This window comes from Mugil cephalus, chromosome 9, assembly GCF_022458985.1.
Source record: "Mugil cephalus isolate CIBA_MC_2020 chromosome 9, CIBA_Mcephalus_1.1, whole genome shotgun sequence".
Classification (NCBI taxonomy): domain Eukaryota; kingdom Metazoa; phylum Chordata; class Actinopteri; order Mugiliformes; family Mugilidae; genus Mugil; species Mugil cephalus.
Window position 1 is genome coordinate 17,228,677 of NC_061778.1, and position 12,269 is coordinate 17,240,945.

The following is a 12,269-nucleotide window of genomic DNA, read 5'->3' on the forward strand; positions in this document are numbered from 1 at the left end:
AGCCCCAACCCATCCCTGACCTTCTGCGTCAAGACCCACGACCGGCTCTACTACATGGTGGCCCCCTCGGGCGAGGCCATGAGGATCTGGATGGACGTGATCGTCACAGGGGCAGAGGGATACACGCAGTTCATGAACTGAGAGGCGCGGTCAGGGCGCAGGTAGCATCGGCAGGGACTCTCCCATCACAGACTCTACCCCCCCCCTGTTTCCAGTCCACCGCGGACACAGCGCCTTGTTTGTTACTTTTACGTTTTTAATCTCACACTTTTGATTTTACTGAGTAGATGTTTCCACCTCCACATTTTCTATGTGATTCTGTTTTGGATTGAAAAAGGGAGCCCATAGTGGACACACACACACACACACTTCTGTATATAAACCAAAACGTATACCTGTCAAAGACTCTGCAAAGCCTTTCTAAATTGCCAAATGGAGATCTTGTAGTTACTGTTAGTTGAATCTTTTGTATTATTTGTTTCCTTTACTTCTTTTTTTTTTACTCATAGAGACAATTGCCAAATGACACAACGCCAATGTTTTTGTTTGACTGTTCCGTCACAACTCTGCTAAGTAGGACAGAGACCGTTCAGTATAGTCTGTAATCGTTATAGAAATATATCTGAAAGAATATTGTATAAATATATGAGATACTAGAATCCAGTCCGTCGGCAGGGGCGCGAGAGGATCAGAGAGTCCAGCACATTTGTTTGTTAACGGCGAAGCACAGTAGAGCACTGCATCCTCCGAGTCCACAGCGGTCACGTGGCCTCGCTGCTGCTGAAGAGCAGACTGAAGACCAAACCAAGCAGCATCTACGGCAAACGAAGTTATCCACATCTACGTCCTGGTCACGACGGTCCTTCACACAGGCTCACCAAAGCACTCCTCGACACGCTGTCAGACTTTGACCCTCTACGCTCAGGAGTTCATGCTGCAGTTCTCACTATGTTTTGATCAGGACAGGGTTTAGAAAGTCACTAATCAGTACTGAAGCTGCTCATCAACGCTGGTCTGAGTAGCAAATCGAAGCTTCATGACTGGAACCATCCACACACACTAGAAAGGAAGTTAAAGCCAGAGGACAGTTAGCTTAGCTTAGCATAAAGACTGGAAGCAATGAAATCTGACAATGCGGCTGTTGGTGTAAAAACCTCAAGTTGTGGTTTTGTGCTTTAGATGCATTTGTTTTTGTCTTTATGCTAAGCTAGCCATCTCAAAACTATGCTAACTGCCTGACCCTGTTCTCTGACTGTTTCTTGTGTAAGTTGTACGCTAGGAATTTAACCTTAAGCTAACTGGTTGGCCTTTCTCCGAGTCTTAATGCTAAGCTAACCAACACCTGGCTGAACTTTCATGAAAAAACTAATTGGCATCAATCCCTGTGCTTAATTCTTCAGGAACTGTTAAAGATTTCTTATAAGAAAAGCTCTAACACGAAGAAATACTCTTCATCTCTTCTTTGACAGCTTCAGATACGGAGCGATGTTTCTATCTGAGATAAGCTCAGCATACATTTAAATAATCATCACATTTTGATGAAATTCAAAAGAGGCCACTCACATCAACTGCAGGACACTCAACACTCAGAGGGTGACCGCCAATAAAAAAAAAAAAAACAAAAACTGTATTATTGGTCTCACCAAAGCTGCCACGTTCTCATTGAACTTTTGAGTCTGTTGAATATCACACTGTGTCTGTATGAAGCCGCCATGTTGCCAAGTCAGTGGTCAAACTGCATATCTGCGTATAAAGAGGAAACTCGTCTATTTGCCAAGTAGCCTTTAGCTAACTTGATGATGCGGATACTCAGCTGGGGAGCAGCCATCATCACTGCCAGCCTAAAGCAGCAGCCACCGGGGAGGGGGGCGCTACAGAGACCCCACTTTAACACAGACCCACACAGGATCAACACTACGGACTAATGCAATTCAGAACCGTGCCTTGACTATGTGTCGTTATCGATGTTGCCGTTGTCTGTGAGTCCAGCGCAGCCTCTCAGGGTGGAGGCTACAATCGTATGAATGCATTTAAATGTGTGTTTCTAAGCTGTAACGCAGTACGGGAACAGGTTTGCATGAGGGTTTCTACTGAACTACAGGGGCGCCTGCCTGTAGCAACGTTACAGGCAGAGATACCAGAGGCCTTGAGCACCGTGGGGATCAGCGGGGTCACTGTTTGAACAGACGTAACATTAAGGCAATCCTTTCCTAGGTGTTTCTGTATGTGATTCAGTCTCCGAAAGATATTTGTTTGCCTCTACAAGAGCAAAATTCCCCTTGATGATGTCACAATGATGTCATCAAGGATATATTTGCCTGCTGGGATGAAAACGGAGTAGTTCAACAATGTGGGGATTTTGCAGTCTTGTAGAATATGCTATTAAAGTTGTCCGCCAGTGTCCACACACTGTGAAAATGTAGTCAAAGCCAAGAGACAGCTTAGCTTAGCATAAAGACTGGAAGCATTGGAATGTGGCTATCCTGGCTCGTTGTTTAAAAAAAAAAACACAAATCGAGTTTCACAGGCTGTTTGTACTTGTTGGTCCAGCCAGCAGCATTTCACATTGTTTTCACATGGTCTTTATGCTAAGCTAGTTATCTCCAATCTGTTCCTTAATCCTTTATGCCCTAGCTGAACCAGACGGGAAGTGTGGACCCAGCTGCCCCCTGGTTGACCCAGTTCTGCAACTGTTGTTTATGTAAGTGGTGGACAGGTAGTTTTAGCATTCTTAATGCTAAGCTAAGCTAGCCTACCCCTGGCTATAGCTTCATATTTACAGAAACTAAAACCTAAACATCATCATTCCTGTTATCGGACTCTGAAGAAAACATTTGTAATGTCCTAAAGGAAAAGCTCTGCGATGAAGAAATGTACCTTAGCACTTCTTCTACATCTTTGAAAATGGAAATCTTCACTGTTTTTTATTTTGGACTGTTTCATTTGAACCAGTCCCACGCTGGTTCCCCAGTGTGTGTGATAGTGAAGGGTTAGCGCGACTAAACCTTTACCTGCAAGACTGCTTATAGACTGATTTTGGCTGCAACCTTATTATTAGACTTTATATTTATTTGCCTTAAACAAACGTAAGAAAGCAGTTAAGTCGACCCCTGCTCTGCATCCCCACTGTGGCCCGAGGCCTGCGTGCATGAGGATGGATAAAGAAATCCCACATCTTCAGCTTTAACAGGCAGTCTTCATCGTAAAGTGTGGATCATCACATTGTGAATCTATTGATGGGCAGGTTATAGTCAGCAGCTTTCGGATGCCGTTTGTTTTTTTTTTTTTTTTTTTGCAGAGGACGGACTGCTGTGAGTTATGGAGCATGTGGAACTGCTGTTTAGTTTCATGCGTCGGTACAGTAATGATAATTTATGGTTGTGGTGCCTCAGATAGTGACATGTTTACTTCTATCGAGCAAAGTAGAAGACTAGTGAAAAGACCTTAATATATTCTGTCCCCCTTGCCTTTACTTTCCCTGCACAGCTAACGAGTGCAAACCAAACTATTCAACACTGGCAAGGCTGTTAAATCATGTCTGTTGATAGTAGGTGGTGTATACATTACTGTTGGTGTCTATGTGGAAAAGAGAGAAAAACTAATTATGCTGTAAAGAGGATGCCTGAATGAATACAATGATTTTACTATTGCAATGAACCAGTATTGTATGAAAAGAAGTACAGTTTTTACTTATTTTTGAAATTTTATTGTCAGTCAGTTACATTTCAAATTGTATGGTAGTGATGTATAAATCTACCTTTTTTTTTAAAAACTGGTACAGCAGAACACACGTCTGCAAACAGACACGCACACACACACACACACACACACACACACACACACACACACACACACACACACACACCAAGTATAACTCACCTAGCACTCATGAGACTGTACTTTGTTGTTTTTTTTTTTAATAGAAAGTAGATCCTGTGTCACACACATACACACACACACACACACACATTCAGTACTCGGACCATACTGTGTAACTGGTACCCTGTATGTCTCATTCGTCACTTTCATGTATGAATAATATGGACTTTGTCTATTAAAAACAGCTACCACAGAGCTGCTCTCCGTGAACTCTGTGTGTTACAATGCGAAGGTTCCAGTGTTGAGGAGATACCGTGGCTCTACGCGGATCACCGAGCTGACCGATGATTGGTTTGTTTAACGCGCTCATAAAATCTGAGGGATGCGAGCAACTGAACAGAAGGTAGGATAAAAACAATCAAGCGAAACCAATTGCGTTTCTAAAAATTACACAAAGAGGAATTAAAAATTAATCAATTAATTGAAATTAATTAAAGCGCAACTAAAAAAAATAAAGAAGTAGTCTTAAGACAAAATAAACACCTAGGTCTTTTTCTTCGACACTGAATCTTCCCGTGGGAGAGGCTGCAGGAAGAGGATTTTACAGCTGGTTCAAGGTGTCACCTGCACAGGAAAAAAAAAAAATAGACGTTATTTACCTGTAAACTTCCAGCACACATTTATACACACAGTCGATCCTCACTAGTTTTAGGCAGGGTTACTAGTGTGTAAGTTGTTCTTTAGGATCTAAATGAGACAAACACGTCTGTAAAGCACAGATAGTTTAGCGATGCTGCTGAACTGTAGAGCAGAAGTTAGGGATTAAAATGAACAGGACAGTCATTTAAACTACCATTGTAATTGTGTAATGTTTAGGAAAATAGTTTGAGGATACTTTAAGTACTTTACTTTAAGTTTGAGTATATTCTAGATCAGGGGTGTCAAGCTTATGGCCTGTGGGGTGAATTTACAAAGCAAAAACGACTTAAGGATTTTTCAATAAAATGTACCTGCTATTCCTAATATGTCCACTAAGTTGCACTGTTTTAGTGAGCGTTGCGGACATAACGCGACACTGAGACTAACCTAGTTTTTCTTAAAACATTTCAGGTTGTTAAAAAGCGCAGGTCATTAAATGTTAGCATTATCATAATGGAACTAATGGAAAATTTGCAGTTGTCGCTATTTATAGGATATTTATACTATTATTTTACTGGTCTGGACTGCATGTGGCCCCTAAACTAAAATGAGTTTGATAACCACGTTCTAGATCCTTTATTACAGCACAACACTGATACCAGTGCCATCTTTAAATCTACTAAAACATTTTAAAACTAGTGGTCGTGGTTAGTGACTCGGTTACGTACTCTCTGCACAGGTGGACGTGTATTCAGTGACCGCCTCGTCGCCTGAAAGGTGAGCAAAAACCCGTCAGTGGCGAACAAATAATAACACCACAGAAAACAACAGGGATATGAGAAGAGAAACGAATAACAGAAGCAACGTTGTCTTCTCTCTTAGATGAGCGTTTATCGGAGGCTCTTACTTGTCTGGTAGTAATCGTAGACTTTAACCACGGCTGGTTTCAGGTTCCTGACGGAATGGTCCTCCTCTAGTGTCACGCTGTATAGCTGCGTCTCATCCTTCTTCAGCTGCAACCACAGAAAAAAAAAAAAAAGCTGATAAAATCAGTTGTGCCGCAGACGTCGACTTCCTGTTCAAACAATCCACACGCGTTAGTGCCATGAGCACAGTCGTAGCTGGAAGATGGAGTCCTTGTGAGGCTCTTTCATCTAAATCAGCCAATTTCATGCAGCTTATCCTATTGGGATTGATTAGCTCCTTTCTGCCTGAGCCAGATCTGTAGAGTTCAGTTACTCACTCTCCACTTTGATAACACTTTAATGAAGCCAATGAGACGTTTTATCAGGTGCATTATTTACTTCACAAGTTAACTGAGCTGAAATTAGTGGATTGATCTATTAATTGAGAGCAACTCTTTACTAGTGGATGAAGCCATTTCTCATGTCAACACGAGGAGTTACAGCGTATTGAATGTTCCGATTTATTTCACTGTGTTCAAATGTTGCCCAGAGAAAAGCATTGAATGGAAATTAAAATAACCATTAGCTGCAGCCCTCATTACAAGAAAATAATTATTACTGAGTTAAATGATGAGTTGTTTTTAGCATTCTATCCAACAACAGAAAAATTATCTTGTTTAATAGTTGACTCAACTGAGTTGAACGAACTGAGATCCACATGTAAATGTTTGATCAGGTTGGAGAATTGCAAATGTTGACACAGGTAAATAAACATGTGGGCTTATTTATTTTTTATGTAATGACTAAAGGCTATAAAATACACTAGCCTGTTTTTTGTTTTTTTTTAACCAGTTCCTGGTGTCCTAAATATGTCAAGGACTGAGTCCTGAGCTCAGATTGAGAAATGGCTTGAGTCTCATGAACTTTATTTTATTAATCTATCACAACACACACACACACACACACACACACACACACACACACACACACACACCCTCTGTGCCTCCTACCCCGTCTAAGTAGATGTTGATGAATCCTTCGTCTACGTCCACGCGCTTCACGGAGCGGTCGCTCTGCAGCTATGACAGACAGACAGACAGACAGACAGACTTTAGTAAGCATCTAGTTTGTTAACATTAAACACAGCAGCAGGGTTATCTGCTCAGTGACGGGGTCTCCGCTTGCAGCAGCTCCAGGACTGACCAGTTCGAGGGAGCTCTTGTCCAGAATGTATCCAGACAGCAGTTTGATGTTGATGATGACCATGTTTGTTTCCTCCCTCCTCCCCTGATACCTGCAGCAGACGAACACCACAGGACACAGACAGAATGTGGTGATTTACCTCAGTTTATCTGATTTACAGCTTTATTTAAACTTCAATAAACTTTAAATTATATCAAAATCTAATTTATTTATGGAACAGTGACGCACATAAAAGTAGTAGTTTAGTATTTAATACTCTTTAGTATCTTAAAGAGTATCTGCAAAAGCAACTAAACACTACTTTATTTCAGCTTTGAGTTAATGAAAGTTATAAGAAAACAAAAAATAATCCCATCTGTATGTTGTTAGGGTGTAGTTTGTGCAGTCAGCACATCCTTTTAACACGTTTCTGGAACCTTTTTACTTTTTTCTTCTCAGAATTAAACTACACCTTCTTTTCCAGTGTACCATCAACAATGTGACCCACGTAGCTGCATTTGCCATCAAGTTCTGTGTCGTGGCCAGTCTTACACAAACAGTACCTGACTTTCACAAAGAGGATGAGTTGAGGCCTGCTGATGTTACATTTAGACATGGTGATAGTGGAGATGTTGAAGGCTGAGAAGTCAGCAGGAGGGGGGATGTTGTAGTGCATGGAGATCTGCAGAGAGACAGGGCACCGCTTAGAACTGTACAGACCTCATTAATACAGGTGTTAAACCAATTCAGAGAGATAATAAGAATTAACTATTCCACACAATACAATTATGCTCTTTACTATTCTAACTGAACATGTATGTGGTTTCAGATAGTAACACTAGGCTGCCACTGTATCAGCAAAGCTGTAGTTTACAGAAATAGTCAATCAGGAAGCTCTTAAACTTGGATTTGTCTGCACTCAAAGTAGCAAAACATATATAAGAATATATTGTGGGGTGATTGAAGAGCAGCAATATCCTCCTACGCTAAGTTTGATATCATTTTAAAGGGTACATGCAACTATAGGTTTGGCTTTCACCATTTTTAAGACTAATTTGTCGACTCACTTTGCCATTTGCTATGTTACTATGTATCTTTCATTGTATTCCCACGATGGTCAGTACCTGTGCCAGCACACAGCTCTCTCCCTGGGCTTTGATGGTGTACTCTCCAGGAATCTCACTGAGCTTCTCCTCCTGGTACAGCAGCCTGTTTTCCTGATTCACCGTGAACTCTTTTTCCAGGCCTCCCAGGGACGTCACCGTTACCGTAGTGCTGCCCTCCGGGCTGTAGGTGGCAGTGCCATACTTGGCCAGTGCCTGGAGGGCCACCACCGTGTCCTGGGGAGCAGAGACGTCAGATGTGTCGTTAGGTGTGAGCTCAGACTTGAGGTTTTAACAGTAAACACGTTATGTGGGTTGTGCTACCTGTGTGGAAGAGAAGCCACCGTATGGATTCTGCTGATGAGTGAGCCAGCGAACAATGCCAGCAGAGTAGCCCAAACCAAAGTCTGGCATGGGGGGACCAGAGAGCAGAGCCAGCAGCACGTAGGCAGTTATCTCCACCTCCAGAGAGTCTAGACCTTTCCCAGAAGCCCCTGCTCTCTCCCAGTGACGAGTGCCTCCTGTCAGCCAAGAGGAGAAATTCATCAGGATGTTAACAATAAATACCTTCGTCCACTCAAGTTAAATTCTATGATAGACTGGCGACCTGTCCAGGGCGTAGCCCGCCTCTCGCCCAACGACAGGCTAGAGGACAAGTGGATAAATTGATGGATAGATGCAGGACAACACCCTGCCGATGTCCTGCACCGTGATGCCATGTGTCCTGACACCTCAACCTCTTTCAATGCTTAGGCTTCAACTGACCAACTTTCCAAATTTTAAAAACCAATGGAACATTTTTCACTCTTTATTTGCAAGGTATGATATCTGCTTTCCATCTTAAGTCCCAACCGAGTCAGTGAAGGAAAGAATCGAGGGGCCCAAGAAGAGTGATACCAAATGGTCCAGATTGGGCGAAGACTTTGACAAAGCGCTCAAGCAGAAAATGAAGAACAGAAAGTTGACTCACTGATAAATATCCCCTACAGCTTGGCCAAAGAACAACTGGCTACTTTTGCAATTTAACATAGTTTTCCAATGTTCCCAAAAATCCTCATTCTGGCAAGAGGTTAAGGAGGTTGTTTCGCAATCAAGACAATCATCTGCTCCAAGTCCAAGCAGCATACCAGACGAAATATGCCAAAATATGCGTTCTCTTTGTTAACTTGAGGGAAAATCCAATTTTCTATACTTGCCCAAAGGATCAGTGCATTCCCAAAAGTTTGGGTTTGAAGGATTCTTTGGATGTTCAGTGTTCTCATGTAACCAATCCGAGGAACCAAGGAAAGGACCTACATGCCCTTTCCTACATTAGGGGAAAAGGTTCACCTTATGCATATAAAGCAGGTCCATTCCCCATCATTTGATCTCAGTTGCCATGGATCATTACAAATATCCCAATGTACATCCAGGGTCTGATCACTAGTTACTTGACATCAGCTGCTTTTCTGCCAAGGATGAATTTCAACTCCAAACAAATCCTGGTGTTTGGTGATCCAAAGGGGTAAAGCAACGGGCAGTTTCAAGTCTATGGTACAAAGTGAAGTCATTCCAATAATATTTTCACAATGCAACCACCCAGACATGTTGGTCTCCTGAGACCAGGTACATCACTAGAAACCCTTGCATTGGAAGACAAGGCCTAGGAAGGTCTAATCTTCAATAGTGACTTAAGTTCAACTTTAGAGAAGACAAGCACGATCCAGGATGAAGTGCTAGGGGATTCTTAATGTTGTGATCTGGTCTCCAGGAGGGACAGTGATCATGGTTCATGGGAGGAGGGCTGTGAGGAAACAACTGAGAGAAAGAAGGCTGAGTACAAACAACTGGTTAATGATAGCTGGAGAAAGGCTGTCCAACATGGATGGGCAACAACAATAAAAAATAACAAAATTAAAAAAACAGTACTTTGAGGTAGCAGAAAGAGACTCCTCCAGGTGTTGGCATAAGAAATTAGACATTTTATAATAGCAGAAGTAACAATCATTTTGGGAGGAAATGTTTTCACAGGTGTACCCTCTGCTTTGGACTTCTGGTGCAGGAGGGTGATGAGTTTGCTCCTCATGTCCTCGTCTCCAGCCAGAGTGAAGGTGTAGGAGAGCAGGGCGGTGGTGTACAGGTTGTCCAGAGTCCCAGAAGCTGCTGTCTTCAGACAGCTCAGGCACCCTTGTACCAACGGGCTCTGTCATTAACACAAAAAGACTGTGTATAGACGGGGAGCCAAGCATTACAAATTCCTACAAAGTTGTCCAACAAGTCTGTTTGCTGTAGTTAGTGATTATTTTTGAAGTTGCATCTAGTGTCTAGAAATGTAACGTTAATGTAACCAAGTCTAAAGCATGGGTAGGTTATTTTGGAATCAAGCTCTTCTGGATCTATTTGTAAAAGAATGAACTTCACGAAAGAAACGTTTAAAACGTTCAACGCACAATGATGAAAGAAAAAGGAGGAGAGGGAGACTAGACTCACTGCGGTGTTGGGGTCCAGCTCCAAGAGGGCGGCGGTGATGTAGGCCGTCAGGGACACCTCATCACTCACTCCTCCCTGGCAAAGACACAGGAGCAAGATACATTGAGCTATGTCACTGTATCACCTGTACTTCATGATCTTCTTCACGGTCGCTCTCACTACACGACTTAAAAAGTCACAAGTTAATATGTTTCTGTTGGTTTTCCCTGCATCCACACCCTTCAAAAGCAGCGTGTAAAGGTTTTTTGACACTGAAAATTATTTTCAAAAGTAGGGATAATCAGAAATAATAGAGTGCTCACGTGGTTTCCTGCACAAATGTTGCCTCTGTGTGTCCACAGGCCTAGCTAATGCTAATAATGTGCCATTTAATGTTCTATTATTTCCTTATTTCCTCTACTCAATGTGTGTGGTAGTTTGGCTGATGACTACCTTCATGCCATTGTGGAGGAGGCGTCCGACTGATCTGATGCAGCCGTCCTTCTGCTGGTGCTTCAACAGCCACTTTCTGGCGTCTTCAATGTGGTCGGGCTTCACAAAGATGAAAGGTCTCGCTCCGCCGAAGGACTTCATCACAAAAGAGGTTAACCTAGAAGGTCGTATGTGTACGCATATAAAGTTTTTAGAAAATCAAATCTAACCATGTGAGCCTGCGCTGGTAACATTTCAGCTCTGTCACTCCAGCACCATCACGGGCCTCAGGGCCACGCTCAAACCCGGCACAACAAAGACCGGCAACAATAGGCTACTGGAAATTAAAGTTATGGTAAAATTTAAAATGTTATAACTTAAGTTCAGGAATAAGACCAATCCCCATGACGCTGTACAGTATTTTTTGCACGTACATTTAAAGGCGTGTCTTACTACCCCGTCGTCCTAATTTTCTACCCTCACCCTCCCCAACCCTCTATTTTCTTTTCTTCCTCTTCTATCTTTCATTCCAGTTGCTCCCAGTGCTCAGCATCGGCGTGTGAATGTGTGTCAATGTCTGTGCACCTGTGTCCACGACTGGTTACATGTGTCATTGTCGAAATAAAAGACCATTTGTCATAACCCAAAACTATGAGTTAAGAATTGTAAAAGTTTTTTTTAGAAGAAGCTCTAGAACTGTGTGATGATATTTTGTGGTTTGGACTCTACGTGCAACCCCTTTCACATGACCTTTTCCGTCTTTAAGCTATTAGTGATATAATAAATATTCCCCATTGCAGCTTTAAATAAAAACAATAAGTCCCTCCACACTTTCCAAAGTTCTGCATCACTGCGCTCAGTCAAACGCTGACATGTTACTTTAAGAGATTTGGACCATTTCCTCCAGTCTTCTCCTGGAACTGTAATATAACTGAACACTTGGGAGCCCTAGTTTCTCTCATCGACAAACACACGCCCACACACACACTCACCAACTGCCAAACTGCCCAGCAGCCTTTCACAACAGCGCAAGGTTTGATAAACCCCCCGAAGCAGTACGCTTTAAGCCCATTAAATGAAAATATTAATATTTCCTGGCAGGTTCCTCATAAACTAAATTATTAGGATGCCGGCTGATGCCAAACACCGGAGAGGACACGCTGTGTGTGCATCTACCTCCCACTGTGTCTGTGTGTCATTTCTGCCCCCCCCCCCCCCCCCCCCCCCCCACATGAAGTCTAAGATTTGAGCTGAAAATACTCAGCAAAGCTCTAGATAAATGTTTTAAATGCTGATGCAACTGCAGAATGCCGTGAGTTATATCACCCTGGATGTATTCATCATTATTTTTGTATTTATAGGCTATCAAAACATTTGTTGTTGACAGGTTGCACAGAAAGTGAACACAGCAGCGACAGTGAGTGGGGTTTGTGGCTCAGTTTAAACAGTGTACTCAGAGTAAATGTGACGAACAACTTTCATACACTGTACTGTATATTAACATGTATCATAGGAAATGACAAGTTAACTGCAAAAAAAAAAAAACTCTATTTTTACCTATTTATACATTATAATTACTACCAACTGATAACAACTTACTATGTCATCCCTAGTAAAGATGCTCATTGTCTAGTTGTTACTGACCAGGTGTTTCCGGAGTCGTCGCTCTCACCGAAGGCGCTGTAGGAACCGTCACTGTGCTTGTACTTGAGCTCCCTCTGATAACCTGCAACAAACACCA

At 42.4% G+C, this 12,269-nt stretch overlaps 2 protein-coding genes across 25 annotated transcripts in view; one reads left to right on the forward strand and one right to left on the reverse strand.

Annotated features, from left to right (window-relative positions):
* phldb1b (pleckstrin homology-like domain, family B, member 1b) overlaps nt 1-3,864 on the forward strand; it is a 105,336-nt gene extending 101,472 nt beyond the window's left edge. For all 21 annotated transcript variants that reach the window (XM_047594448.1, XM_047594453.1, XM_047594444.1 and 18 more), the window contains one exon: nt 1-3,864. In XM_047594448.1, the coding sequence (XP_047450404.1) occupies nt 1-141 (141 nt within the window). In that variant the 3' untranslated portion in view covers nt 142-3,864.
* The window catches only part of LOC125013627 (alpha-2-macroglobulin-like protein 1), a 27,798-nt gene continuing 19,212 nt past the window's right edge, over nt 3,684-12,269 (reverse strand). For all 4 annotated transcript variants that reach the window (XM_047594470.1, XM_047594469.1, XM_047594468.1 and 1 more), the window contains exons 25-36: nt 12,173-12,254; nt 10,550-10,706; nt 10,118-10,192; nt 9,665-9,830; nt 7,973-8,169; nt 7,670-7,885; nt 7,109-7,227; nt 6,567-6,657; nt 6,374-6,442; nt 5,366-5,471; nt 5,187-5,228; nt 3,684-4,443 (exon numbers count right to left, since the gene is read on the reverse strand). In XM_047594470.1, the coding sequence (XP_047450426.1) occupies nt 4,421-4,443; nt 5,187-5,228; nt 5,366-5,471; nt 6,374-6,442; nt 6,567-6,657; nt 7,109-7,227; nt 7,670-7,885; nt 7,973-8,169; nt 9,665-9,830; nt 10,118-10,192; nt 10,550-10,706; nt 12,173-12,254 (1,343 nt within the window). In that variant the 3' untranslated portion in view covers nt 3,684-4,420. The remainder of the gene's footprint in view (nt 4,444-5,186; nt 5,229-5,365; nt 5,472-6,373; nt 6,443-6,566; nt 6,658-7,108; nt 7,228-7,669; nt 7,886-7,972; nt 8,170-9,664; nt 9,831-10,117; nt 10,193-10,549; nt 10,707-12,172; nt 12,255-12,269) is intronic.